Below are 25895 nucleotides of genomic sequence, written 5' to 3'. Positions count from 1 at the left end.
CACACTATGATAATGTGTTGGTAAGTATTCTTTTTACTTTTAGCAGAATAACTTAAAGGAACCCTGCAGGTGGGAAGGTTATACATAATCTCCGAGGGCCAGCTAGGACCCTCCCCCATTTCCCACCCTTCTTCCTGTGCAATGAAGAGAATATAAGAAGTGACAGTGCCATTCTAAAGGACTAGCCTCGAGTTGGCTCTAATTTATATGACTCGTGCCTGTAATCCCAGCACTTTGGGAGGCCGAGGCTGGCAGATCACTTGAGGTCAGGAGTTGGAGATCAGCCTGGCAAACATGACGAAATCTCATCTCTACCAAAAATACAAAAATCAGCTGGGCGTCGTAGCACACACCTGTAATCCCAGCTACTAGGAAGGCTGAGGCAGGAGAATTGTTTGAACCCAGGGGGCAGAGGATGCAGTGAGCTGAGATCATGCCACTGCACTACAGCCTGGGTGACAGAGTGAGATTCTGTCTCAAATAATAATAATAATTTATATGAGAAAGAAGTCATTCAAAAGCATCATTACTTTACATGTCAAATTAGAGAGGCACACCCCAGTACTAAGGCATCCTTGATGATGAAAACATTTAGAACCACTGGTTTCAGGAGCTCCATGCAATGGTGAAACAGCCTCTACTCCAAGGGTTGTTGCTCCCTGTGGGATTCCTGGGTGAGGAACACACTGCTCCCATTGGGGTGGAATCCTGTGGAGGAAGTGGATGAAGAGTGTAGCCAAGCCAGTGAGCCTACTGCATGGAATTAGAGTATTTCAGGTTGCAGTATAATTCTGTTCAGGTGCATGCCCACTCCATCTGGCGTAAGAACAGAGAAATTAAACCATTGATTCACAGAGCAATGTGAGTAGCCGCCTGGGGACTTCCTGTCCATTCTGGGGTCCCCAACAGCTAATCAATATTGGCCAGTTCCTAATCTGGCCCAGAGCTAGAGGCCACTAGCACCCCTCCATTCATCCTTTCTTCTCTCCCTCCGCCCTGCCACCAGCATTCTGAGGAGGTAAGGGTTGAAGCTGCAGAGGCTGTTGTACTGTTAGTTACTGGGAAGTCCCCATCCTGCTCTCTGTAGTTTGCTGTGAAGGAGTGGGGGGGGGCTAGGAAGAAAGGGGGTTCCCAATAAGCACCTTACTAATACCTACCCTTGCTTCTCTCACTTCCTGATCAATAATTCCCATCCTTTCTTCATGTACCTCCCCCACATTTTTGTTCTTTAAGGGAAAATGGGAACAGCTTTCCATCCCCACACAATGTTGGGGACATTTGGTATTATACATTATGAAAATAAGATTCACCAGATTTTAGAGATGGAAGAAAACTTGGGGATGATCTTGTTCCATTCTCTTATAAGAATAAACAAGATTTTGAGAAGCTGAGTAACTTGCTTTTTCAACTTCACACTTGAAAGTGTTTTCATGAGGAAGTTGGGGTTCTCTGCAGCACTTGGATGGGAGTCAGGGACTTGGATTGTCCCAATTCTGTCACTAAATTTGGACAAGCCACTTAACTTTTCCAGAATCTAGTTGCCTCATTTCAAATATTAGGGAAATTTCTAAATGGCTTAAAAGGACCTTGTTAGCTTTAAAATTCTGTGATTCTAAGTGTATGCTGCCAGAGATATGTAGCATAGCAGGACACATAAACAAGATTATTGAAAGTGTTCTAATAAAGGACATCTTTGTGTCTTGGGTAGCTACTATGTTTAAAGACTGTGCTAGGTGGGAGTTGTGCAGAATACACAGGTTCTCTGTAGAGGGATAGGGTGTGTTCACAGACAATTCTAACAAGAACATTACTAGAAGCTCATTTGAATCACAGTATTTCTTGCTGAGGGTATGAAACATAACAGTTCTCCTTGGAATAGGAGGTTCTAAAGAATGGTGAAAGGTTGAGTGCAAATAATATGGATTGAGATGCCTTTAAAAAATAATCGAATGATTTGTTAGTATTAAGCTGGTGCAGAAATAATTGCAGTTTTTGCCATTCTTTTTAATGGCAAAAATTGCAGTTACTTTTGCACCAAATCCCTAATATTATTTGTATAGTTTATCTCTGTTACGGAAGTTTTTATTGACAAGTAATGTAGATATTCACCTGATCTAAGTTACCCTGAATCTTATATTAGCAGAATCTGAATTGCTTATAAATAATTATGGCTATGTTGGAGGTAGAACTTATTATCTGATAGTTTATGAAGAGTGCTAAGGTCTAATCTACTTTTCACAGAGAAGCTAAGAACATGCTACAGCTGGTTGAAAAACAAAAACTTCAGGCATTCAAATAGTTTTGTCAATGAAATGGCAGGACTCATTTGATGACTGATTATTATCAACTGATTTAAATGAATGAATTTTTTGTACTGTGTACATCTATACTCTAAGAAGGAAATTGAAAGTAATTCTGCTATATTATATAGTTGCCACTATATTAATAACTGCCTCATCTAAAATAATTGATAGAGTTCAGATTTATCCTTTGTAATAATTCTAGTACTTCTTTAAACGTGTTTTGGGATTAGCAGCTGTCAACAGTTAGAGCATGAAACAGATTCTGTTACAGGAGTGGAAGTCGATCCAGATATTTAATGTCGTTTTCACCTGTGAGAGAGAGAATAAAGAGAAAAAGAGATCATTATTTATGGGATTATGTGAACTTCAAGTCCGTTTTCATTATTAGGAGAAGCTGTGCTTTAAAGAACAGTCAGGGACTTCACTTTCATGAAATGCCTGAACTGTAAATAAAGTATTGCTTTATTTTTTATTTCTTGAACACTTGAAATAAAAAATTAGCTATGAGTTATGTTCAAATTATATTTACAAAAATTTGCTCTTAGCATTGTGCATATATATTATACAGAAAAACACAGAGTAAAAAGAATAGACTTCAGTTTCAGTTCAGAAAAGGTTTAAAATTTGAATACTGATTTTGGAAACCCCAAATCTTAAGAGTTCAAGAAGCTTACGGTCTTCTTGAGGGACACCTATTCAAACTCTTAAATATGGTGATTGGGTAGAAAGTGCAGAAAAGCCTGCTGATACATGCCCTAAAACACCTTGGAAAAAAGAGGTGGTAGTTGCTTGAGGTAGGACTTAAGTACCAGTTGGAAATAGAAGACAAGGATGGAGACTGCTGGGAGATGACTCTCCATGGGTCCTTCCTGTTTCCACACATCTTGGAAGCAGGGCATTGAGGGCCTGTGTTCCAAACTACCTTTTCCATCATGTTTCTACAGCAAACAGTCATGAAAGATAGAAATAGAGTCTTCCTCTGGAGCAAAGGGCAGACATGCTTGCTTCTGGTACTTCTCACTATAAAATATTCCGCCTCCCTAAACTCAGCTGCCTTTCCTGTAACCCACCATAATACAGATGTCACCTGACCTGTGGGAACTGGGGGTCAGGGAACCAACAGAAATGCTGTCTGGCTACTGTGACTGCTTTGAGTAATAAATTGTCCTTCGTCTCCAACCCAGGAGTCTCATGTTTTCTACCAGCAGGCTAACTTGTGGCAGGCTAACGTGTTAGTTTGCAAGTAAGGTAAAATCTCAGACCCTTTGCAGTTGGTGGCAGGGATTATATTCTGAGGAGAGAGCAACAGTATGCACCATGGCTCAGAGGCATGAGAAATGAGGAACCATAACTAGTTCTCTATTTCAGAGCCAAAAGGTGTACCAAGGAGGTCATTTTAGGGGAGAATATAAAGTTGGAGATATAGACACAGCCAGATTCCTGAGAGACCTTATATGCCATGTAGATGAGTTCAGACTGTATGGGGGGAGTTATTACAGAATTTTTAGCAGGGATGTGACATGATAAATTTTGTGTTGATTAAGTTACTCCAGGAAATACATGATGGGTGGATTGAATGATGGGGCACCTTTTCTCTAGGAGAAAAAAGAAAGAGTGGATGGTGGAGTCAGTTAGAGGTAGTAATAGGAAGAAGAAGGAATCTGAATGACCCCCTGGCCATTCAGTGAATAGTGATGCTATTCACCTAGATACAGCATATAGGAGGGAAAAGAAATTCTGGGAAGGAGCGAGACGAGACTGAGTTAGTTTAAAATAGCTAAATTCAGGCCTAGGAGCCTATAGGCTATCCAGATAGAAATATTTAATGGCCTATATGGATCTGGAACTCAGGAAGGAGGCTTCCGTGGGAGCAGAACACTTGGGCATCATTAGGGTGTATGTGGTAGATGCATTCTTGTGCAGCAGTCAAGGGGATGGGCTTTAGAGTCAAGTGCAAATTGCCCCCCATCTCCTGTGATAAGTGACTCAAGCTCTCCAGGCTTCAGTTTCCTAGTTCATCATAGTGGGCTCTAGAGGATAAATGTTACGAAGGTTAAATGAGACAACAAATGCAAAGTGCGTGGTACTCAATAGAAGTCAGCTGCTGTCATCAGCAGCCGGATGATCAGAATGTGGTGCTTGACACCAAAAGATTAGGTGAGATTGCCCAAAACAGCAGGTGAAATGAGGGGAGAGGATGAAGTCAAACAGAGGAAGAAAAGCCTTTGAAGTACGTGGAAAGAAACAACCAGAAAGGTAAGATAAGAACCAGAAGAGTTTCAAGAAGGAAGGTGTGGCAGGGCGCGGTGGCTCAAGCCTGTAATGCCAGCACTTTGGAAGGCCGAGGCAGGCGGATCACGAGGTCAGGAGTTCGAGACCATCCTGGCTAACACGGTGAAACCTCGTCTCTACTAAAAATACAAAAAAATTAGGTGGGCACGGTGGCAGACGCCTGTAGTCCCAGCTATTCGGGAGGCTGAGGCAGGAGAATGGCGGGAACCCAGGAGGCGGAGCTTGCAGTGAGCAGAGATCGCGCCACTGCACTCCAGCCTGGGTGACAGAGCGAGACGCCATCTCAAAAAAAAAAAAAAAAAAAAAGGAAGGTGTGGCCAAGATTGAGAAATTCGTCAGAGCAAACAAGGCAGTCAGGGACTAAATAGCCTCCTTTAAATTTTACAACCTTGAGGACCTCGGCAACGGCGACGTTAACAGAATTTCGGTGGATTCCTAGGGCAAACCAGGCCTTACAAACCAGGAATGGATGGTCAGCTGGAAGTGGAGAGAGTAAGTGTAGACCTTACCTTGGAGGGAAGGAAGAGAAAGAGCCATGGCCAAGGGAAGTTTGAAATCAAAGGAAATATCTTTTTTTTTTTTTGATTGGAGAGACCTCAGTTATTCTTTTAAAATACTTATTGAGCTCCTCAGTTATTCTTTTAAAATACTTATTGAGTCCCTACTTTGAGTCAGGCACTATGGCAGACACGAGGGAGATAGCAGTGAATCAGACAGATGCAATGCCTGCCTTCATGGAGTTTCACCTTAGCATTTGTCCATGTGCTAGGGGAGTGGGGCAGGAGCAGGGGCTGGATACAGGAGAGACTGAAGATCCAGGGAGCAAGTGAGTAAAGAATAGAGCTTGAGATCCCACAGACATCTCAGCTTTGGACAAAAGGGTTTTGTCATCCAATAGGACAAGAAGGCGTTAGGATACATCAAACGTGGTTGTTGAAAACAGAAAAGGGCTGGGCACTGTGGCTCATGCCTATAATCCTAGCACTTTGGGAGGCAAAGGTGGGCAGATCACTTGAGGCCAGGAGTTCGAGACCAGCCTGGCCAACATGGTGAAACCTGTCTCTACTAAAAATACAAAAATTAGCCAGGTGTGGTGGTGCATGCCTATAATCCCAGCTACTTGGGAGGCTGAGGCAGGAGAATTGCTTGAACCCAGGGGGTGGAGGTTGCAGTGAGCCATGATCATGCTACTGCACTCCAGCCTGGGCAACAGAGCAAGACTCTGTCTCAAAAAAAAAAAGGAAGAAAGAACATAGAGAGGGAAATGTAGTTGAGGGAGTTTCGGTTTGGGTTTGGTAGAAGCATTTGTTTTGTTTTTTTTGTTTGTTTGTTTTTGTTTTTTTTTTTCCAGAAAGAGTCTCACTCTGTTGCCCAGACTGGAGTGCAGTGGCACAATCTTGGCTCACTGCAGCCTCTGCCTTCCAGGTTCAAGCAATTCTCCTGCCTCAGCCTCCTGAGTAGCTGGGATTACAGGCATCTACTAACACACCAGGCTAATTTTTGTATTTTTTGTAGAGATGGGGTTTCACCATGTTGGCCAGGCTGGTCTCAAACTCCTGACCTCAGGTGATCCACCTATCTTGGCCTCCCAAAGTGCTGGGATTGCAGGTGTGAGCCACTGCACCTGGCCTAACATTGATATCTGTTGATGAGAAGAAGCCAGGTGTTGGGGTGATAGCTTATAGCACATGAACTGAATAAAACAATGTTTAAGACAATGTTTGCAACATAAAAGGCACTGAATACATGTTAATGGAAGGTGGATTTGTGATTCAGAACCTCTAGACTACCTGGACGAGTCTTTTAAAATGTAAGTAATATCATAAGTCATATTACTTGTCCCAGATCAGTTGTTTAAAACTGATCTGGTTCACTAGACTATGGTGATGGAGAGCAGCTATTTCTTCCCATAAGAGTTATTTCTTGGGGGAGTCACTTATACTGAATTTGACTATCTTTTAAAAATTTATTGAAATATATGTTAAATAATACAATGAGGTTTAATGCTCTCAGAGTGGCACTGTATCGTCTCCTATCATGGGGGCCTTTGTTGGCTTTAGGAGGTTTATGTTTCCTAGCAGTTTCCCAGTGGACTCTTTGTTACCTGTAATGAGTGTGACAGTTATGCCATGACCAGGTTTTATATGGAATACAATTTTGAGAAAGCTCTTTCTAGGCAGAGAAGCTTATTTGAGCCTCTTATTACATTTGGGTTTCAGGCTTTTGAGTTCTTCTGAAATAACAGCCCTTTTAAGGTAGCTATTGCTATGACTTCATTAAATTCTAATGCCTCTGGTTTTCTCCCCCAGGTTTCTGCATATGAAGTGTGTAAAATAGATTGCTTGATCCAAAACAGAAAAACAGTGGTAACTGTTTTGCTGAGTTCCCAGACTCTTCCCAAGATGGAACCAATAACATTCACAGCAAGGAAACATCCGCTTCCTAACGAGGTCTCGGTGGACTTTGGCCTGCAGCTCGTGGGCTCCCTGCCTGTGCATTCCCTGACCACCATGCCCATGCTGCCCTGGGTTGTGGCCGAGGTGCGAAGACTCAGCAGGCAGTCCTCCAGAAAGAAACCTGTAACCAAGCAAGTCCGGCTTTGCGTTTCACCCTCTGGACTGAGATGTGAACCTGAGCCAGGGAGAAGTCAACAGTGGGATCCCCTGATCTATTCCAGCATCTTTGAGTGCAAGCCTCAGCATGTTCACAAACTGATTCACAACAGTCATGACCCAAGTTACTTTGCTTGTCTGATTAAGGAAGACGCTGTCCATCGGCAGAGTATCTGCTATGTGTTCAAAGCCGACGATCAAACAAAAGTAAGTGAGATGGAGGTCCAAAAGACTAAGGTGTGGCTGGCTGGTTTTTATTGTATGGGGTCAGGAAATTTATTTTAAGTATACTGAAATGAATAAGGAATTAATGCTGCAGTTATAAATTGATTACTTAGCTGAATTTTTGGTTTATGGCGATAGTTTATAGTTTTTAAGCACATTTGAAAACAGATATGAGAAATCATCAGTTTTTGAGTTCAAAAATTCAAGAGAAATCAGTCTAAAACTACTAATTAAGAGCAGAATTGTTAAGATGTACATTATTTCAGATGAATGTTCTAAAGCCGTGCCTCTCAAACTGAAGTGTGCTTGTGAGTCACCTGGGGATCTTGTTAAAGTGTGAATCTTGATTCAGTAGGTCTAGGGTGGACCCCAAGACTGCATTTGTAACAAGCTGCCAAGAGATGCTGATGCTGCCCTTTCGCAGGTTGCGCTTTGAGCGGCAAAATTCTAAATCTCCACATTTGTAATCCTATTAAGAAAAATATAGTTATTCGTAAACTGTGTAAAAATGCTCCTGGCCAAGGCATAATTCTAAATCTCCACATTTGTAATCCTATTAAGAAAAATATAGTTATTTGTAAACTGTGTAAAAATGCTACTGGCCAAGGCAAAAATGCTGTTTCCCAAGGCATAATGTTCACTTAGGCAAAGGTCGTTGATAAGAACGGTGGATATGCTTCTAAGTTTTGATGCTATCAGGGGTTCTTTGTGTTTTTTTCTTTCGCAAACCTCATGTCAGATCTGATTAGCTTGTTATTATCGCATGATGTGGCTGAAAAAAATATGAGACATGGTAAAAGCTCTGCTCTTTCCTTGTTCATTTGTGCTTGCTTTGTTATTAGCATTCATTGTACTTCTGGGCAGGACTCATTTGAAGATGCTTGTCCATTTTATGAGGATTAGCTTAGATAAAATTGAAAATATAATGCAAATAGCCACTTTCTCAGTTGGGCTCAGGGCTCCACAGGTAACCCCATGGACTGTGGACTCTCGCCGTTGTTTTGGGTGCCAAGCAAGCCAAGTCACATGTGATTCAAGCTGTCTGCCACATGTACAGGGCGAGGATGCGAGTGTCAATCCACATGTTAACTGTCAGTGAAGCCTTGAAAGGTTCTCATATTTTCAAGTTTAAAATCTAAATAGAAATGCTAAAGTTTTCTCTCTGCACTCCATTAGGTTATTTTATATACTCTCTAGGGTGTAAGAACCTTATTTAGAAATTAATGTTCTTGGTACCAAGTAGATGCCCGTTTGCTTGTTCATTTGTTGGTTCTTCTAGTCATTCAGAATTGCTGTTGCAGGTACTGTTGGAGATGATATTCGTAGAGGCTTGTAGGAAGGCAGGAGCATCAGTGGGGAATAGGATCACGTGAGCTATGTATAGGACATAACGGAAGGACTGAGAGGGGAGCCTAACACACACCCAAAGGGTAGAGAAGGCTTTGTGAAATAAAGGCTAATATGGAGCTCAAAACCACCATTTCGCTCACAGAATCAAACTCTCATATTATAAATTGTTTCATGTTATTGTCCATGCATCTCAAGTGGGCACGGCAGCATCAGGCTTGGAGATTCAGAGGGACTAGCTTCCTGTACTCTAATCCCACTTCTGCACCCATAAACTGGGTGGCCTGAGGCAATTGAGTCTGCTTTCTTATCTGTTAAATGGGGATAATTACAGTATTTACCCAATAGAGTTGCTGGAAAGACTAAATGAGATAGCACTGGACCTGAAACTTAGTAAGCATTTATAGCCATAAAAACATTTTCGTTCAAGAAAATTTTACTAGAGGCAGATTATATGCTAATTTCATTTCACGTCTTAGGTAAAAAGAAACATGATACCTAGATGAGTGCCTTCAGCTTTCAAAGATGAGATTCTGGTCATCTTTGAGGAACATTTTAAAAACTACATGTATAACTTAATGGCTCCTATTATTTGGACAAATTCCAGAATGAAAATGAGAGGAATGAACAGCCTGTACCTCGGTCCAGCTCTCTATATAGTATTTGGACTGAGTTTCCTTGGGGAGAGTTTGTGCGTGGAATCGTTGTTCAGCATTTTACACATTTGACTCTTTCCCAAAATCTTTTACGGCCATCTGAGAACAGGCTTCTGGCCAGTCATTCGGATGCCTGACATGAGAGATTTATAACCAAATTCTGTAATTGGGACTTTCAGTCTTTCCCCAAGTAGAGAATTGGACTTACTCTATATTCTAAAAAGCCATGGTTGAAATATGAATCAGTTCTTAAGTGATTTTTGGCTTGCATACCATTTTTGCAAACACAAATTGTCATTACTCTGTTCATTTAATAAAAGAATAATTTGTAGCACAGGTATATACCTCAATCAGTGATTTTGTTGTTGGAAACAGAACAGTAAATCACACTGGCCATGATGCTAACAGCGTGATAGATTTTCTGTTCTTGGGACACCAATGTCACTGTATCTCATAGCAAAGGATTATCTGCTCTAGGAGCATTCTCTTGACTACTTATAACATTTGCTGGGTGAAATAATTCTCCAGGTTAAGGCCTCTTCTAAACAGATGAGGTCAGCACCAACTGCATTTGCCAGGGAAGACATGCATTTACTGCCAGCATCATAAACACAAAACTACAGTTTGCGAGGAAACCCTTTGATCAGCATCTAATTGATTCACTGAGTAATGTCTTGGGAGAAGAGGCATGTAAAGGAACAATTTTATAAGCATGCCATGAGATTGTGTTTTCTATTGTATGTTCCATAGAATATGAGGAAACTTCAAAACATTTTGTGGAAAAATGGAATTAAAAAGTAAAAAACACATATATACTTAAGCTTTATTTCTCCAGATAAACTTTATCAAGTTCAAGACACTTTTGTAAGCAATGTTAACAGTCATTGAGTCGATCTCTAAAAAACTGAGGGTCCTGGGAATTTAACCATGTTTATGCATTCTTTTATACATTATTAACTGGAGAAAAATTGGCGCTCTTTAAAGATTTTTTAAAATTGAGAAGCAAAAGGACGTCAGAAGGAGCCAAATTAGGCCTGTAAGGTGGATGCCTAATGATTTCCCATGGAAACTCTTGCAAAATTGCTCCTGTTTGATGAGAGGAATGAGCAGGAACATTGTCATGGTGGAGAAGGACTCTGGTGAAGCTTTCCCAGGCGATTTTCTGCTAAAGCTTTGGCTAACTTTCTCAAAACACTCTCATGATAAACAGATGTTATCATTCTTTGGCCCTCCAGAAAGTCAACAAACAAAATGCCTTGGGCATCCCAAAAACCTGTTACTACCATTTGCCCTTAACCAGTCCACTTTGGCTTTGAGTGGACCACTTCTGCTCTCAGTAGCCATTGCTTAAATTTGGCTTGATCTTTAGGATTGTGCTAGTAAAACTATGTTTCATCACCTGTTACAATTCTTTGAAGAAATGCTTCAGGATCTTGATCCCACCCGTTTAAAATTTCCATTGAAAGCTCTGCTCTTGTCTGCAGCTGATCTGGGAGCAATGGTTTTGGCACCCATCTAGTAAAACGTTGGCTCAGTGTTAATTTTTCATCCAGGATTGTGTAAGCTGAGCCAGCAGAGATGTCTATCATATTGGCTAGTTGGTCCTCTTCAATGAGGGCATGAACAAGATGAATATTATCCTCAAAAAATTATCTGGATGGTCTGCTGCTGCAGGCTTCCTCTTCAATATTGTCTCGTCCCTTCTTCTTTTTTTTTTTTTTTCTTGAGATGCAGTCTTGTTCTGTTGCCCAGGCTGGAGTGCAGTGGCCCAATTTCAGCTCACCGCAACCTCTGCCTCCTGGGCTCAAGCGATTCTCCTGCCTCAGCCTACCAAGTAGCTGGGATTACAGGTACACATTATCATGCCTGGCTAATTTTTGTATTTTTAGTGGAGACAGGGTTTCACCATGTTGGCCAGGCTGGTCTCGAACTCCTGACCTCAAGTAATCCACCTGCCTTGGTCCCCCAAAGTGCTGGGATTATGAACATGAGCCACCGCACCTGGCCTCGTCCTTTCTTAAAATGAGTTATACATTTGTAAACTGCTGATTTCTTTGGACATCGTGCCTATAAACTTTTTGTAAAGCATCAGTGATTTCACCATTCTTCCGCCCAAACTTCACCATAAGTTTGATGTTTCTTCTTGCTTCAATTTTAGCAGGATTCATGTTTCTCTGATAGGGGGTCTTTTCAAGCTGATGTCTTATCCTTCTTAGAGCCTCATCCTAGATCCTGTTCAGACATGCTACAAGTTAGTACAAGTTTATTTGGTGCCAAAAATGGAAATCCATGCATAGTTTTTAAATAAAAAAGCATTTTTCATGAACTTTTTGAAGACCCCTTGTATACTTAAACTGCCCCACATGGAAAAGCTTCCATGATCAAATACAGTCAGGCGGCATCTCAAACATTTTGTTCTAAGGATTTCTTTTCACTCTTCAAAGTTGTGAAGGATCGTAAAGACCATCAGTTTATTTGGGTTATGTCTACTAATACGTACTCTACTAGAAATTAAAACTCAGATATTGTGAAGATATTAATTTGTTAAAAAACAAAAGTAATAAACACTTACATGTTAACATGTTTTTGTGAATAACTATGTCTTCCAAAAAATATTTAGTAATAAGAGTTTTACATTTTTTTCGAATCTCCTTAATGTCTGAATTAATAGAAGATAACTGGATTCTCATAGCTGATTCTCCATTCTGTTGTGATGGGTTGTTTAATTGAGTATATGAAGAAAATTTGGCCTCACACTGCTACATAGTAGGAAAATGGAGAACTATATCCATAGCCTTTTTAGAAAATTGTGGATCTTTTTATTTAATGCTACAACTCGACAAGTGGTAGTTTTTAGAAGGTTAGCTGGAATATGAAATCTGAAACTATATCGAAGTATTTTTTGCACTTTATTATATTAAAATCCATTGATCTATCTAGCAAATTTTTTTTCTTTGAGACGGAGTTTCATCTGTTGCCCAGGCTGGTGTGCAATGGCGAAATCTTGACTCACTGTAACCTCCGCCTCTCGGGTTCAAGTGATTCTCCTGCCTCAGCCTCCCAAGTAGCTGGGATTACAGGCATGCACCACCACCCCAGCTAATTTTGTATTTTTTGTAGACACAGGGTTTCACCATGTTGGTCAGGCTGCTCTCAAACTCCTGACCTCAGGTAATCCACCTGCCTCAGCCTCCCAAAGTGCTGGGGTTATAGGCATGAGCCACTGAATCCAGCCTGTCTAGCACTTAAATAAGTCTTTTAAGCAGCTATGATTCTATACCATCATGCATCAACAGTTTGGAAAATATTGGTTCACTGAGTTATGGATGCCACACTCTGAGAACTGCTCTCCTAGGGAAACACTGTATTTTCTATTTTCCTCTTGAGTTGTACATTAGTGCATTAAAAGCTCTGAAAATTCCTGTAGCAAGACAAGCTGTTTAACCTTGTTTAGACTAATTTTCCCCAAATGTATGAGACCATATTTAGTAATAAGAGTTTTACATTTTTTTCAAATCTCCTTATTGTCTGCATTAATAGAAGATAACTGGATTCTCATAGCTGATTCTCTATTCATTCTGTTGTGATGGATCGTTTTAATTGAGTATATGAAGACCATAGGTTACATTTTCTGCTAACACCCATGAACAACCCTCAGAATGTGTGAACACAGTGGCATAAGGTCCTGGGTTAAAATGTAGTGTTGCCTTTGAGTCCATGGTAAGTAAACATGGTAAGTAAATGAACGTATCCACTCTGGAAACTGATGGTTGCATGAGTGACCCTGACTAGATCTTTACCTCATCACATCCCAAAGAAATCAAGAGTCTGCCCAGACTCAGACCTAGAAATATTCTCAAGTCTAAGAAAATCATCTCAGGGTTCTTCTTCTCTCCAGTTCTTCAGCCTTGTCTCTTCTACAAAATCTCTACTCAGAAGAAAATCTGATCTGCCCCTCATACTGATTGTCACTTTAGATCATTCATAAGAGTAATTGCATTTTCATTCTTTTCTTTATCCATGGAGGAAAAAGCTCTGCTTCCTTTAAAGGGACTTTCCAGCACTGAGGAGCAGGTAGCAGAAGTGTTGGCCTGGGGCTTCTGACATTACATGGTGCTGTTTTACATCGGTCAAAGGAAAGAGGGGATTTTGAGTGGGAAATGGCGGGGGGTTCTTGAGATGGTAATAGGTGGAGAAGTGCAGGCTGGTGTGTGGTCGAGGGCAGTGGGCAGAGTGTGTGCTGGGCCCAGGGTAAGTCAGAGACAGTGTACATGGAAGTATTTTTGGTGTAAGCGCCTTTTCTTTTTTTTGAGTCTCTCTCTGTCGCCAAGGCTGGAAGGCAGTGGTGCGATCTCGGCTCACTGCAACCTCTGCCTACCGGGTTCAAGAGATTCTCTTGCTTCAGCCTCCTGTGTAGCTGGGATTACAGGCGCCCGCCACCACTCCCAGCTAATTTTTGTATTTTTAGTGGAGATGGGGTTTCACTATGTTGGCCAGGCTTGTCTCGAACTCCTGACCTCAAGTGATCCACCCGCTTCCGCCTCCCAAAATCTTGGGATTACAGACATGAGACACTTGCGCCTGGCCACGCCAAATGTTTTTTAACTGGCATTTCTTATCGCACTCGAAATATGTCACGGCTCTTCAAGCACTGTTCCCGACTCTAATAAGATTGTTATCCTCTGGATTTGGTGTCCACTCTGAACACGGCGTGGGTGTTTAACAACTGTGACAGGACAGATGTCATTAATGTGAAAATGCTCGCAGGCTTCCCCTTTTCCACCCTGCTAAAAGAATCTGGTAATTGCTAGCCTGGTTTCTCCCTCTCCCAAAGAGGAAGTCTTATTTCTTGCTGGGAGAGAGGCTAAGTTTGAGGGGGAACAGTGCGACACAGGAGCATGGGGCCTGGGTGGAGCGGGGGAGAGTGAAACAGAGCAGCTGCGTGGGAAACAGACATGTAGAAATCGACTTTATTAAACGTCGCTGGAGAAGATGTATTTGGATTCCTTTTAATGTCCTTTGACAAAACGGGTTTTCTTTTCTATGATTCTTGGCAATGAAGCTGCATTTCTTGAAGGTGACACGTATCTGAGACTGAAATGTGTGGGCTCCCTTACCACTAATTTTAAGACTACTTGACTCTTTGTAGATTTGATTTTAAACCAATAAATGTTTCCTTTTGAAATTTCCTGTAAGGAATCAGTGTATTCTTGCATGAGGCCCTGTAAGCACATCGCCTTTCCGAGTAACAGCATGGGACCTAGTGCCACCTCACCCAGCCTCTCTGGACTGCATATTACCTTGCATATTAAACAGGAAGGCGTTCTGAGGCTGTTTTCTTGTTATTAGCAGGAGTCCATCCCCGGTATCAAAAGCCATTGTTGCCTTGGCTGAGTTTTATTACTTAAATGTAAAAAATTTTTGAAACTTTATTTTTGAGTGTCACTTTGTATCAGTTTGTATTTTACCCATTACTAATTTGTTTTAATAATTCACCATCTGCTTGGAATTTTAAGTTAGCCACTTAATGTATGCACCATTACTTCAGGATTTTCAATAGAGCCTGGCTTCAATTGCATCTCTTGCTTGGCTGTTATATTTGCCGGCTCATTACTTTCTTTCTTTGCTAGAGTGAAGATTGAACATTATAACACTGAGCTAGAGCATTTTGTTTCTGAGGGTGATTATTCTGAAGAACACAGTATTATTTTTCAAATATTCTCACCTCTTCCCTCTTCTACATTTGGTCATAATTTCTAAATTTCAAACATTTGTCTCTTTTGCTACACAGGTAATGATTTTGAGGGGGTCTTGTCAGGTATGTTTTGGAGGACTTCTTACCTATATTAAATTTCCACTGGGTGCCTTTAATCCCATCCTGATTTATTATGTAAAGTTTCATTTAGGGTCCCATGCAGCAGCTATGACTCAGTGCAGTGTATCCATGTCAGCTAATCAGCACTTGACTGTCTGTCACACTAGACAGAAGCTGGTTGCCGGGTGCAAGGGCTGGCAGGAATTCTTTTTCATCTATAAAAAGAATGTCCAGGACTGCATGAACTCCGAAGTATTTGTTGGAAGGTTTGGGTTCTTAACACCGGATTGATTACCTAATTTATTTTTGACTTTGAAAAATGAGTCTGTGGGCTCCAGAAGCATCCACCTTGTGATAGATGCTTAATTTTTTAAAGTCTTTTTATTGTTTTACACATATGACTTTATATAGCTTCGCATTTTTTACCAAAGGCTTTGAGTTTGATAATTATTTTTTTAAAATAAATCCATCCCTAAGAATAGACTTTACAAGTATCTTGCACCTAAAGTTGACTTGCATCGTAGGGAGATTTATTTATAGCTTAGACCTTTACTGTCCCGTACAGTAATCAGTAGTCATTTGCAACTACTGAGCACTTGAAATGTGACCAATCTGAAATGAGATATTCTGTAAGTATAAAAAACACAGTAGATTTTAAAGACTTCATTTGAAAAAATATGTAAAAATCTCAATAGTTTTTTTATAATGATTACATGTTGAAATAATATTTTGGGTATACTGGGTTAAATAAATTACATGACTAAAATTAATTTTACTTATTTCATTTTTACCTTTTAAAAATATGCCTACTAACAGAAAGATAAACTTTGTGTGTTCTCACTTATTTATGGGAGCTAAAAATTAAAACAATTGAACTCATGGAGATAGGGAGTAGAATGACAGTTACCAGAGACTGGAAAGGGTAGTGGGGGCTGGGGAGTGAGGGGAGACGGTTAATGTTAGAAGAATAAATAAGATTTAGTATTTGATACAACGGGGTGACTATAGTCAATAATAATTAATTGTACATTTTAAAGCAAAAGAGTGTGATTGGATTGTTTGTAATACAAAAGATGCTTGAGGTGATGGATACCCCATTTATCCTGATGTTGTTATTACACATTGTATGCCTGTATCAAAATATCTCAGGTACCACACAAATATATATACCTACTATGCACCCACAACATTTAAAAATAAAAAATATTTTAAATATAATTTTTAAAAATAAAATATGCCTACTAGATCATTTTAAACTATGTATGTAGCTTGCATTCTCTCTCTTCCCATTAGCCGTGGACTAGAGTAGCTTCCTAAAAAGTATTTCTGGAAGTAATAGGAATATTCATCACAAAGTGACCACAGGTTCTCCCCTACCTCCTTTGGTTTTTTCTTTTGTTTTTTTTTTTTTTTTTTTTTTGGCTGCCTTTCATTTGTTAATGATAGAATTTTGCTCAGAGTTCTTCCATAAAGGTCACATTTTAAACTACAGCCTGTTTTTAAGTCTAGAAATATATTGCAGTGGATCAGAGCCATGTGGGCCACCATTTTAGGATATACTGAAGTAGCTAAATCTCTTGTTTCTCGCTTTTCTCTCTTCTGAATACCTTTCCTCCCTTTGGAGGCTCAGGCATCCACCCTACTCATTGTGGCCTGTCAGCCTCAACCCACAACCACAGAAGGCGCAGTGCAGGGCTGGCCTGGCACTGGGAAAACTTCAGAAGACACTGGATTGGGGTTGAGATTTGGGGGAGGAGCCTGATGCAGGATTTCAGGGAAAAAGGTGGACTTGAGTGTGGTTGCTGATGTGCATCTGAAGAGTGATTTGGTGGCCGTCCATCCTGCAGGGACCCTTTCCTGGCTGCTTTCATTCTGACCATGCATTGGAAGTTGTCATTTCTTAAGATCAGGTAATGTAGGTATTTGAAATTTTGCAGGTTTGGTGTTCATTCATTTGTTGGAATACTACCAATGTGTTGGTCGTGTGTTTTGCTGGGTGCTGGGGTACAAAGCCAAACAACACATGATTGTGCCCTCAAGAACTATAATGGTGTTTTATGTGCCAAATATAAGTTCTGAATGCCATAATTTCAGGAGTTAGCAAACATCTGTAAGTCAGGAAGAAAAAATTTGGGAGAATAGGAGGAGGGCTGGTGTAATAAATGCCTGCAGTTGTTTGAAAAGCTTCATGTACAAAAAGCAAGAGACAAACTATGAATTGCTCCAGAGGGCAGAACTAGGAACAGTAGAAATTTGTAGAGAGATTTTTGGCTCTTCCTGAGTATAATAGCCATCTAATAATTACATAGGTTATACTGAGCAGTTGACATGGATGGAAACCAGTTAGGAGGCTAGCACAGTAGCCATTAATCATTTAATAGCCTGTTGGTCTCCAGTGGAAGAGAAAGTCAGACAGATCCTAATTCTCTGTCCTATTGATGCTTATATGCTTGGTTCCTAAGGAATGGCATGAAAAATAACATAGAAGTGAAATTCCTAATCTGATTCTGCTCAGCCTTCTAAAAAATATATTCAGGGCTGGGCACGGTGGCTCATGCCTGTAATCCCAGCACTTTGGGAGGCTTAGGTGAGTGGATCACCTGAGGTCGGGAGTTCAAGACAAGTCTGACCAACATGGAGAAACCCCATCTCTACTAAAAATACAAAAATTAGGCAGGTGTGGTGGCACATGCCTGTAATCCCAGCTACTCAGGAGGCTGAGGCAAGAGAATCGCTTGAACCCAGGAGGAGAAGTTGCGGTGAGCCGAGATCACACCATTGCACTCCAGCCTAGGCAACAAGAGTGAAACTCCATCTCGAAAAAAAATATATATATATATATATTCGGATATCTCCCATGTCACCCTCCGATGACCCCACATCCCATTCCAGCTCCTTCCAGTTACTGGCCCAATTTTTTTTTTTCTTCAAGAGTTATAGTGGCTACCTTCACCTGCACTCCCTTGCCTTTTCTTTGATTTACCAGCTGGGCTTCTGACCTCATCATTCCACTAAAATTGCTCTTACAATGTCACGAGTCACCTAGAGTTTGTGAGATATAGTGGTCCCTTCTTTGTACTTTTCTTACTCAACTTCTCAGTAGCTTTTGTCATAGTTTGGCAAGAGAATGTTTCTTCTATCTTGAAACACTCTCTTTTGGCTTTTGGAGAACCACAGCTGCCTGTTTTTCCTTCAACTTTCTAGTAGTCTCTACCCAGTCTCCTTTGCTTCTACCTCTTCTTCTCAATTATGATTTTTATGTCCCCTGAAAACTTGGTCTCCTACATTTCTCTTCTGGACACCCTTCCAGTTGAACTCATCCAGTCTTACAGTGTTAACTACCACCTAATTGATGGTACCTCTCAATTGTTAATCTATTACTTCAAACTCTTCAAAGAGCTCCACACTTGTCTATCCAACTGCCATTGTGACTTTTCTAGTTGGCTGTTAACTACACGTCTCAAACTCAACATGGCTAAAGTAGAACCCTTGATTCCGCTCCCCGCAATCTGTTTCTTTCCCAGTCTTCTATAGCTCTAAGTGGTGATGACTGTTGCTGCGGCCAAAACCTAGGAGTCGTCTTCGATTTCTCTTTTTCCGTTATCCCTCATCCAAATTATTCAACCCATTGCAAATACACCACTTCGTTTGCTCCATTACTGAGCCCAAGCCCGAGGTGCCATTATATCTCATCTGGACTACTGCAGTGCCTCCAAACTCTTCCCTCTGTTTCTGTTCCTGCTTGTTCTTTCCACCAGACATCCAAAGACATCTTTTAAAACCCTATCAAATCATGCGATTCCCCTGCTCAAAACCTCTCTAGTGGCTTCCCCAGTACTTAGACTAAAGTTCTGTATCTTTGCTGGGGCTATCATGTAGACTTCATCTCCCACACCCTTCCCATTGCTCTCTGGACTCCAGCCACCCTGGTGTTTATATTGCTCAAACATGACAGCCTCATTCTTCACATGGGATCTTTGCATCCGCTGTTGCCTCTGCCTGGAAGCATGGCTGCTTCCTTAGGTCACTATGGACTCAGCTCAAACCTCACCCTCTGGCCACCCACTCAAAAGTAGCCCCACACTAAGCAATATCATTTCATCCAGTTTTAATGCCTTCATATTACTCATCGTTATCTGAAATTACCTTGTTCAGATATTATCACTATCCAAATTATCTTGTTCAGAATCACATGCTTCCATGTTAACCACCTACTTACCTGCCTACGCTCTAAGAGAGCAAAGCTCTTGACTGTCTTCTTCACTGCTAGTCCCTGGCACCTGGAACACTGCCTGGCACATAGTAGATACTTCATGAATGAGTGAATGAATGAATGTTACATTTTTGTATTAATTCTTGAGGATGTACTCTTCCTTTCTATTTTTTTAACCCGATATCATCTAGAAGCTCCTGTGTTAGTCAGCATTCTCCAGGGAAACAGAACCAGTAGGATACACATCACAAAGTACTGGCTCACATGATTATGGAGGCTGAGAAATCATATGATCTGCCATTTGCAAGCTGGAGACCCAGGTAAGCCAGTGGTATAGTTCAAAGGCCTGAGAGCTGGCGAGCTGAAGGCATAGATTCCAGTTTAGTCTGAATGCCTGAGAGCTGGGAGAACCAAGGGAAGGGGAAGATCAGTGTCCCAGCTCAAGCAGTCAGGTAGAGAGCAAATTTAACCTTGCTCTGTCTTTTTCTTCTATTCCAGACCTCAAGGTATTGAAATATACACATTAACATTGGGGAGGGCTATTGCTTTACTCAGCCTGCCAATGCTAATCTCTTCTGGAAACACCTTCACAGACACACCCCAGAAATAATGTTTAACCAGATATCTGGACATCCCATGGCTTAGTCAAGTTGACACATAAAATTAAGCATCATCATGTCCCCTGTGCACCCATATTAATTTATTTCCTCATTTTTCCTTTCCTCCTTCATCAGGACAGACTCCTGTTGTTCAGCCAGGATTTTGTTCTTAGAAGCCACCCCTCTCTCCCCATCCCTCCTGAGCTTCTTTCTCTTAGAGTTTTGTTCATGGGGTAATGGTCATCATCTCTCAGCTCTTTGAAATCTGCACCATTCTCTTCTTTGGTTTTTACAAACGCAAAATTTTCTTGGCATTTATTGGTGACAGTTGTGGAAGAGATGTCTTGAAGGCTGAGCAGCCTTTACTGTTGAGAAAACCCTTGTGTGTAGATTAAGTCCTTTTAGATGTAACTGGAGCCCGCTTTCTTTGCGTCCATCTTTTTATTCTGAAATGCTTTTTCTGATTATACAAGGGTTTATGTTAAATGTAAGAAATACATTCATACAAAAGAATTAGAGGTAAAATTTCCCCTGACTCCCATCTCCTAGAGGGAAACCAACATTAAGAGGCTGGTGTATATCTTTATACATTTTACTGTCTTATTTATAGAAATAAATGTTTCTGTATGAAATAATTTTTTATATCCTTTTCTACCATTTCTTTTATAACTCAGCTCTTTCTCTTGTTCTCTCTCTTTGTATATGTGTGTGTGTGTATATATATGTGTGTGTGTGTGTATATATATATATACTTTAAACATCTTTTTATGGTGATAGAGGTGCATCATTTCTAGCAATTTCATAGTTGTCCCCTGTGTGAAGTAGGGGGAAAGGAAGGCCTAGTTTCATGACTGAAGCAGAGCTGCTGTTTGGGCAAGAACATCATCTTTATTTAGCTTTGATAAACCATCTTGGTTGTGAAAAGACAGCACAGCCAGGATGGGCTGAAAGTGACTTGGGGATGTCTAATCTGCTTAGCATAAGAAACCAACAAGATTCTGGAGAAAGTCAGGACTCAAGAGTATGCAAATCAGGGGCCAAAGTCAAATTCCTATTTTTGATGGTGAGCAGGGGGAATGACTAGTCTTTTAACCACGGGAGGGCTGATGTTTAGGTTTTAGTTAGCCGCTACTGTTTTGTTTTGTTTTTTTAGTTTTCTTGAGACAGTCTCACTCTCTTGCCCAGGCTGGAGTGCAGTGGCGTGATCTCTGCACCCTGCAACCCCCGCTTCCCAGGGTCAAGAGATACTCCGGCCTCAGCCTCTTGAGTAGCTGGGATTAGAGGCACATGCTACCACGCCCAGCTAATTTTTGTATTTTTGGTAGACACAGGATTTCACCATGTTGGCCAGGCTGGTCTTGAACTTCTGACCTCAAGTGATTCGCCTGCCTCAGCCTCCCAAAGTGCTGGGATTACAGGCGTGAGGCACCACGCCTGTCCTGCTGCTATGTTTTGTATGTTGCCGCAGAGTGTCTGAGTATCTCACTGCCTCCTCTGTGGCCTCCCTTTGCTCATTTCCCCAAATACCTATTACAGTTTACCACATATAAGAAGTTGTGTGGGCCAGGCATGGTGGCTCAAGCCTGTAATCCCAGCACTTTGGGAGGCTAAGGCAGGTGGATCACATGAGGTCAGGAGTTCGAGACCAGCCTGGCCAACATGGTGAAACCCTGTCTCTATTAAAAAATACAAAAATTAGCTGGGTGTGGTGGCAGGCACCTGTAATCCCAGCTACTCAGGAGGCTGAGGCACGAGAATTGCTTGAACCCAGGAGGTAGAGGTTGCAGTGAGCCGAGACTGCGTCATTGCACTCCAGCCTAGGCGACAGAGCTAGACTCCATCTCAAAATAAATAAACAAATAAAAGAAGTTGTGTAAGCACTATTTGTGAACATCAAAGAAAGGCTCTATGTGGTGTGTCTGTCCACAGTAGATGGGGAAGGAGGAGCCATGGGAGGCCACACAGGGCAGAGAGCCAGGATTCACTGGGGCAGGGAACTGGACGAACTGTGGACTCCCAAGAACCCCTAGAGAGTTTGGGATGGATGCCGGGCTTCTCTTTCCCCAAGAGAAGGGATTTTGATCCAATACTTAAAATCTTCCGAATGACAGAATAACCCTTGCTGCTATCTGACTATACTTTTGTACCATAATTTAGCTAGTTCCTCTTCATGATCGTTTAGATTTTTCCAATTTTCCCCCTTCATTATACTTTTCTCAGCAATAAAAATATTGCATCTGCTTCCAAACAGATATAGTCAGTTTATATACGCTAATAGATACAGTGCTCCCCACCTCAAAAAAAAAAGATGAAGCTATTTTGAAGATGATCCCCTGAGGAGCTGGCATGACTTAGAGCCCATAGTTGCCCTGTGCTACTTCCACGATGTTAAATTTCAAAGCAGAGATTACATTTTAATTATAATAGCATGCTTTAGAGGGATTCACAGCTTAAAAAACAACTGGAGGCAAATTGTACATGCAAGTGAGTAAATGTCTTATCCACGTGATTTCCATTCTCAAAGCTTGATTTGTAACACTTGGATTCCTAAAATCTGTTCTTGCCATTTTCTTTCCACCATATTATGAGTTATCTCAGACTGCTCATGATAAATGAGGTGACTACCACTGATTTTTACAATGACAAAAAGAAAAAGAAAAGCATGTTTCATATCAGAAAGTTGTACATAGTCTTTGTGCTTCATAAAGAAAATAAAATTATGCTAAATACAATTTTAGATTTTTCTTTTTTGGCCTTTATGTATGTTTTAAACAGTGAACAAACAAATGTGATCACGGTGTGTTTTGGCATTTTCCTTTTTTTTTTTTTGAGATGGAGTCTTGCTTTGTCTCCCAGGCTGGGGTGTGGTGGCACAATCTCAGCTCACTGCAACCTCTGCCTCCCAGGTTCAAGCGATTCTCCTGTCTCAGCCTCCTGAGTAGCTGGGATTACAGATGTGCGCCACCACGCCTGGCTAATTTTTCTATTTTTAGTAGAGACGGGGTTTCACCATGTTTGCCAGGCTGGTCTCAAACTCCTGACCTCAGGTGGCCTGCCTGCCTTGGCTTCCCAAAGTGCTGGGATTACAGGCATGAGCCACCCTGCCTGGCCTGGCATTTCCTTTGTAAGCCTAGCCATACAATTTTTAATCAGTCTCTAAAAGCAGATGTACAAGTGCACAGTTCCCCTGTCAACTATAAATGATGTATTATGTGTATTCTGTACAACACATACTAATTTTAATTCCCTACTACATTTCTAGTATGTATAACATTATGAAAATGTTAATTAGCATAATTCAACATAATTGCTGAGGATTGTTGAATAAATTTCCTTCTAAGGTTTTAGATGATGTTCTACTCCTTATAATATAATACCAACAACACAGAGAAAAGTTGTGCAAGAAAATGATTCCTATCTGGAGGCTTGAAGACTTACGCCCCCATCTTTAAAAAAAAAACAACCTGGAAATGTACAGTTTGAAAATGAAAGGTTCAGGAGAAGAAATAATCCAAAGAATTTTAAAGTTACAGATTTTATTTTATTTTGGGATGAAGTCTCACTGTGTCCCCCAGGCTGAAGTGAAGTGGTGTGATCTTGGCTCGCTGCAACCTTCACCTCCTGGGTTCAAGCGATTCCTCTGCCTCAGCCTCCCGAATACCGAAAAGGCATGTGCCACCATGCCTAGCTGGTTTTTTTGTTTTCTTTTGGTATTTTTAATATAGATGAGGGTTTCACTGTGTTGGGTAGGCTGTTCTTAAACTCCTGACCTCAGGTGATCTGCCTGCCTGGGCCTCCCAAAGTGCTGGGATTACAGACATAAGCCACCGCGCCTGGCTAAGGTTATATATTTTTATTTGATCAGACAGTTTCTATGCAGTTAACTACTGGGAAAAGCACAACTACTCCTATTTAAGACTCATATGTGATCACTGGTTAAAAAAAAGAGAAATATATATTTCTCAAAATAAGTAATATAAATGCAGAATCTGCTGTATCATCTGTTTCATAGTTTAGATATATGAGCTTCCTCCTCTTTTGACACTATCAGTGCTAAGTGATCACATTAAATAATCTGTGCTGGTAGTTAAAAGTAAAATTATTTTAATCACAGGCAGAATGTTCTTATTTAGCTTCTCCACAGCTGGCGAGAATTGGTTTAGTTCAGTAAACATTAACTATCTGTGGCCAGGCTCGGTGGCTCACGCCTGTAATCCCAGCACTTTGGGAGGCTGAGCGGGGCGGATCATGAGGTCAGGAGATCGAGACCATCCTGGCTAACACGGTGAAACTCCGTCTCTACTAAAAATACAAAAAATTAGCCGGGTATGGTGGCGGGCGCCTGTAGTCCCAGCTACTTGGGAGGCTGAGGCAGGAGAATGGCGTGAACCCGGGAGGCGGAGCTTGCAGTGAGCCGAGATCGCGCCACTGCACTCCGGCCTGTGCCAAAGAGTGGGACTCCGTCTCAGAACAACAACAACGACAACAACAAAACCATTATCTGTGTGCCAGGCAGTGTGCTAGGCTTAGTGGGTACAAAAACCCAACAAAAAGCCCGTGTCCTTGAAGCACTTAGAGTCCGGTGGGCCATGAGGTTGGGGGGTGTAGTTTGAAGGACAGTCATAGACAGGTGCTTCAATGTAATCTCGTAAGAGGTAATAAGGTAGAGTTCTGTGCAGGCCACTGGGTGAGCTCTCTTCCACCTGGGGTTCTGTGAAACCACCTTGGAGCCAAATCTTCAAGGAGGAATAAGAACCGGGTAAAGAGACAAAACACAGAGCCAGTGTGAGCTGGGGAGCGCAGAAAAGAGGAGGGAGAATGAATGAGTAGGCATCTGTCCTTTGCGACTGCCTGAGATGGGAAATAGGAAGTAAAAGGACTTGGAGGCGAGGGACCGATGACTTCCACTGCAGATTTCTGGGGTATTAGAGCCGTGTGAGGGATGTTCAATGGGCTGAAGTTCAGCGGAGTGGGCAGGGCTGGAGCCATGCAGGTGGAGCATACACATGGGAGTCAAAACGATGAGAGAGGTTAATATCCCCGGAGCAAGGAACACTGGGGAATGTGAGTGTTTTCAGAAGTGGGTAAGGGAAGGGAGTCCACAAAGGAACATGAAGGTAGGAGGAGACCTATGGGACCGCATTGTCCCAAAACAGTAGGGAGTTTTAAGAATGGAGACAAAGGGGCCGAGCACGGTGGCTCCCGCCTGTAATCCCAGCACTTTGGGAGGCCGAGGCGGGCCGATCACGAGGCCAGGAGATTGAGACCATCTTGGCTAACACGGTGAAACCCCGTCTCTACTAAAAATACAAAAAATTAGCTGGGCATGGTGGCGGGTTCCTGTAGTCCCAGCTACTCAGGAGGCTGAGGCTGGAGAATGGGGGGCGAACGGGGAGAACCCGGGAGGCGAAGGTTGCAGTGAGCCGAGATCTCGCCACTGCACTCCAGCCAGGGCGACAGAGCGAGACTCCGTCTCAAAAAAAAAAAAAAGAATGGAGACAAACGACAACAGTGTCAAGAGCAGTAATGAACTTTGTAAAGGTAATGGCTGATGAACATCCCACAGATCTGGCAGTGTGGGTAGTCACTGATGACCTTTGGCAGTGGAGTAACAGGGCATAGACGCCAGATTGCAGAGAGGAGTGGATAGTGTCAAGGACATGGAGAGGCCATCTGTGACTTCCAAGCCAACCCCGGAAAAAAAAAAAAGCATATATGTTTTATATGTATATTATATACATAATACATATATATACTATATATATATATAGTGTATATATATATATATATTTTGAGATGGAGTCTCTGTCTGTCGCCAAGCTGGAGTGCAGTG

General features: G+C 41.6%; 1 protein-coding gene across 1 annotated transcript in view; it reads left to right on the top strand.

Moving 5' to 3' along the window:
• TBC1D1 (TBC1 domain family member 1) overlaps positions 1-25895 on the top strand; it is a 247157-nt gene that overhangs the window by 5222 nt on the left and 216040 nt on the right. The window contains exon 2 of the mRNA XM_030800843.1: positions 6905-7414. Coding sequence (XP_030656703.1) covers positions 6998-7414 — 417 coding nt within the window. The 5' untranslated portion in view covers positions 6905-6997. The remainder of the gene's footprint in view (positions 1-6904; positions 7415-25895) is intronic.

This window comes from Nomascus leucogenys, chromosome 20, assembly GCF_006542625.1.
Source record: "Nomascus leucogenys isolate Asia chromosome 20, Asia_NLE_v1, whole genome shotgun sequence".
In the NCBI taxonomy this organism is placed as follows: domain Eukaryota; kingdom Metazoa; phylum Chordata; class Mammalia; order Primates; family Hylobatidae; genus Nomascus; species Nomascus leucogenys.
The sequence above is the reverse complement of the archived record's forward strand: the minus strand, read 5'-3'. Positions and strand labels throughout refer to the sequence as shown.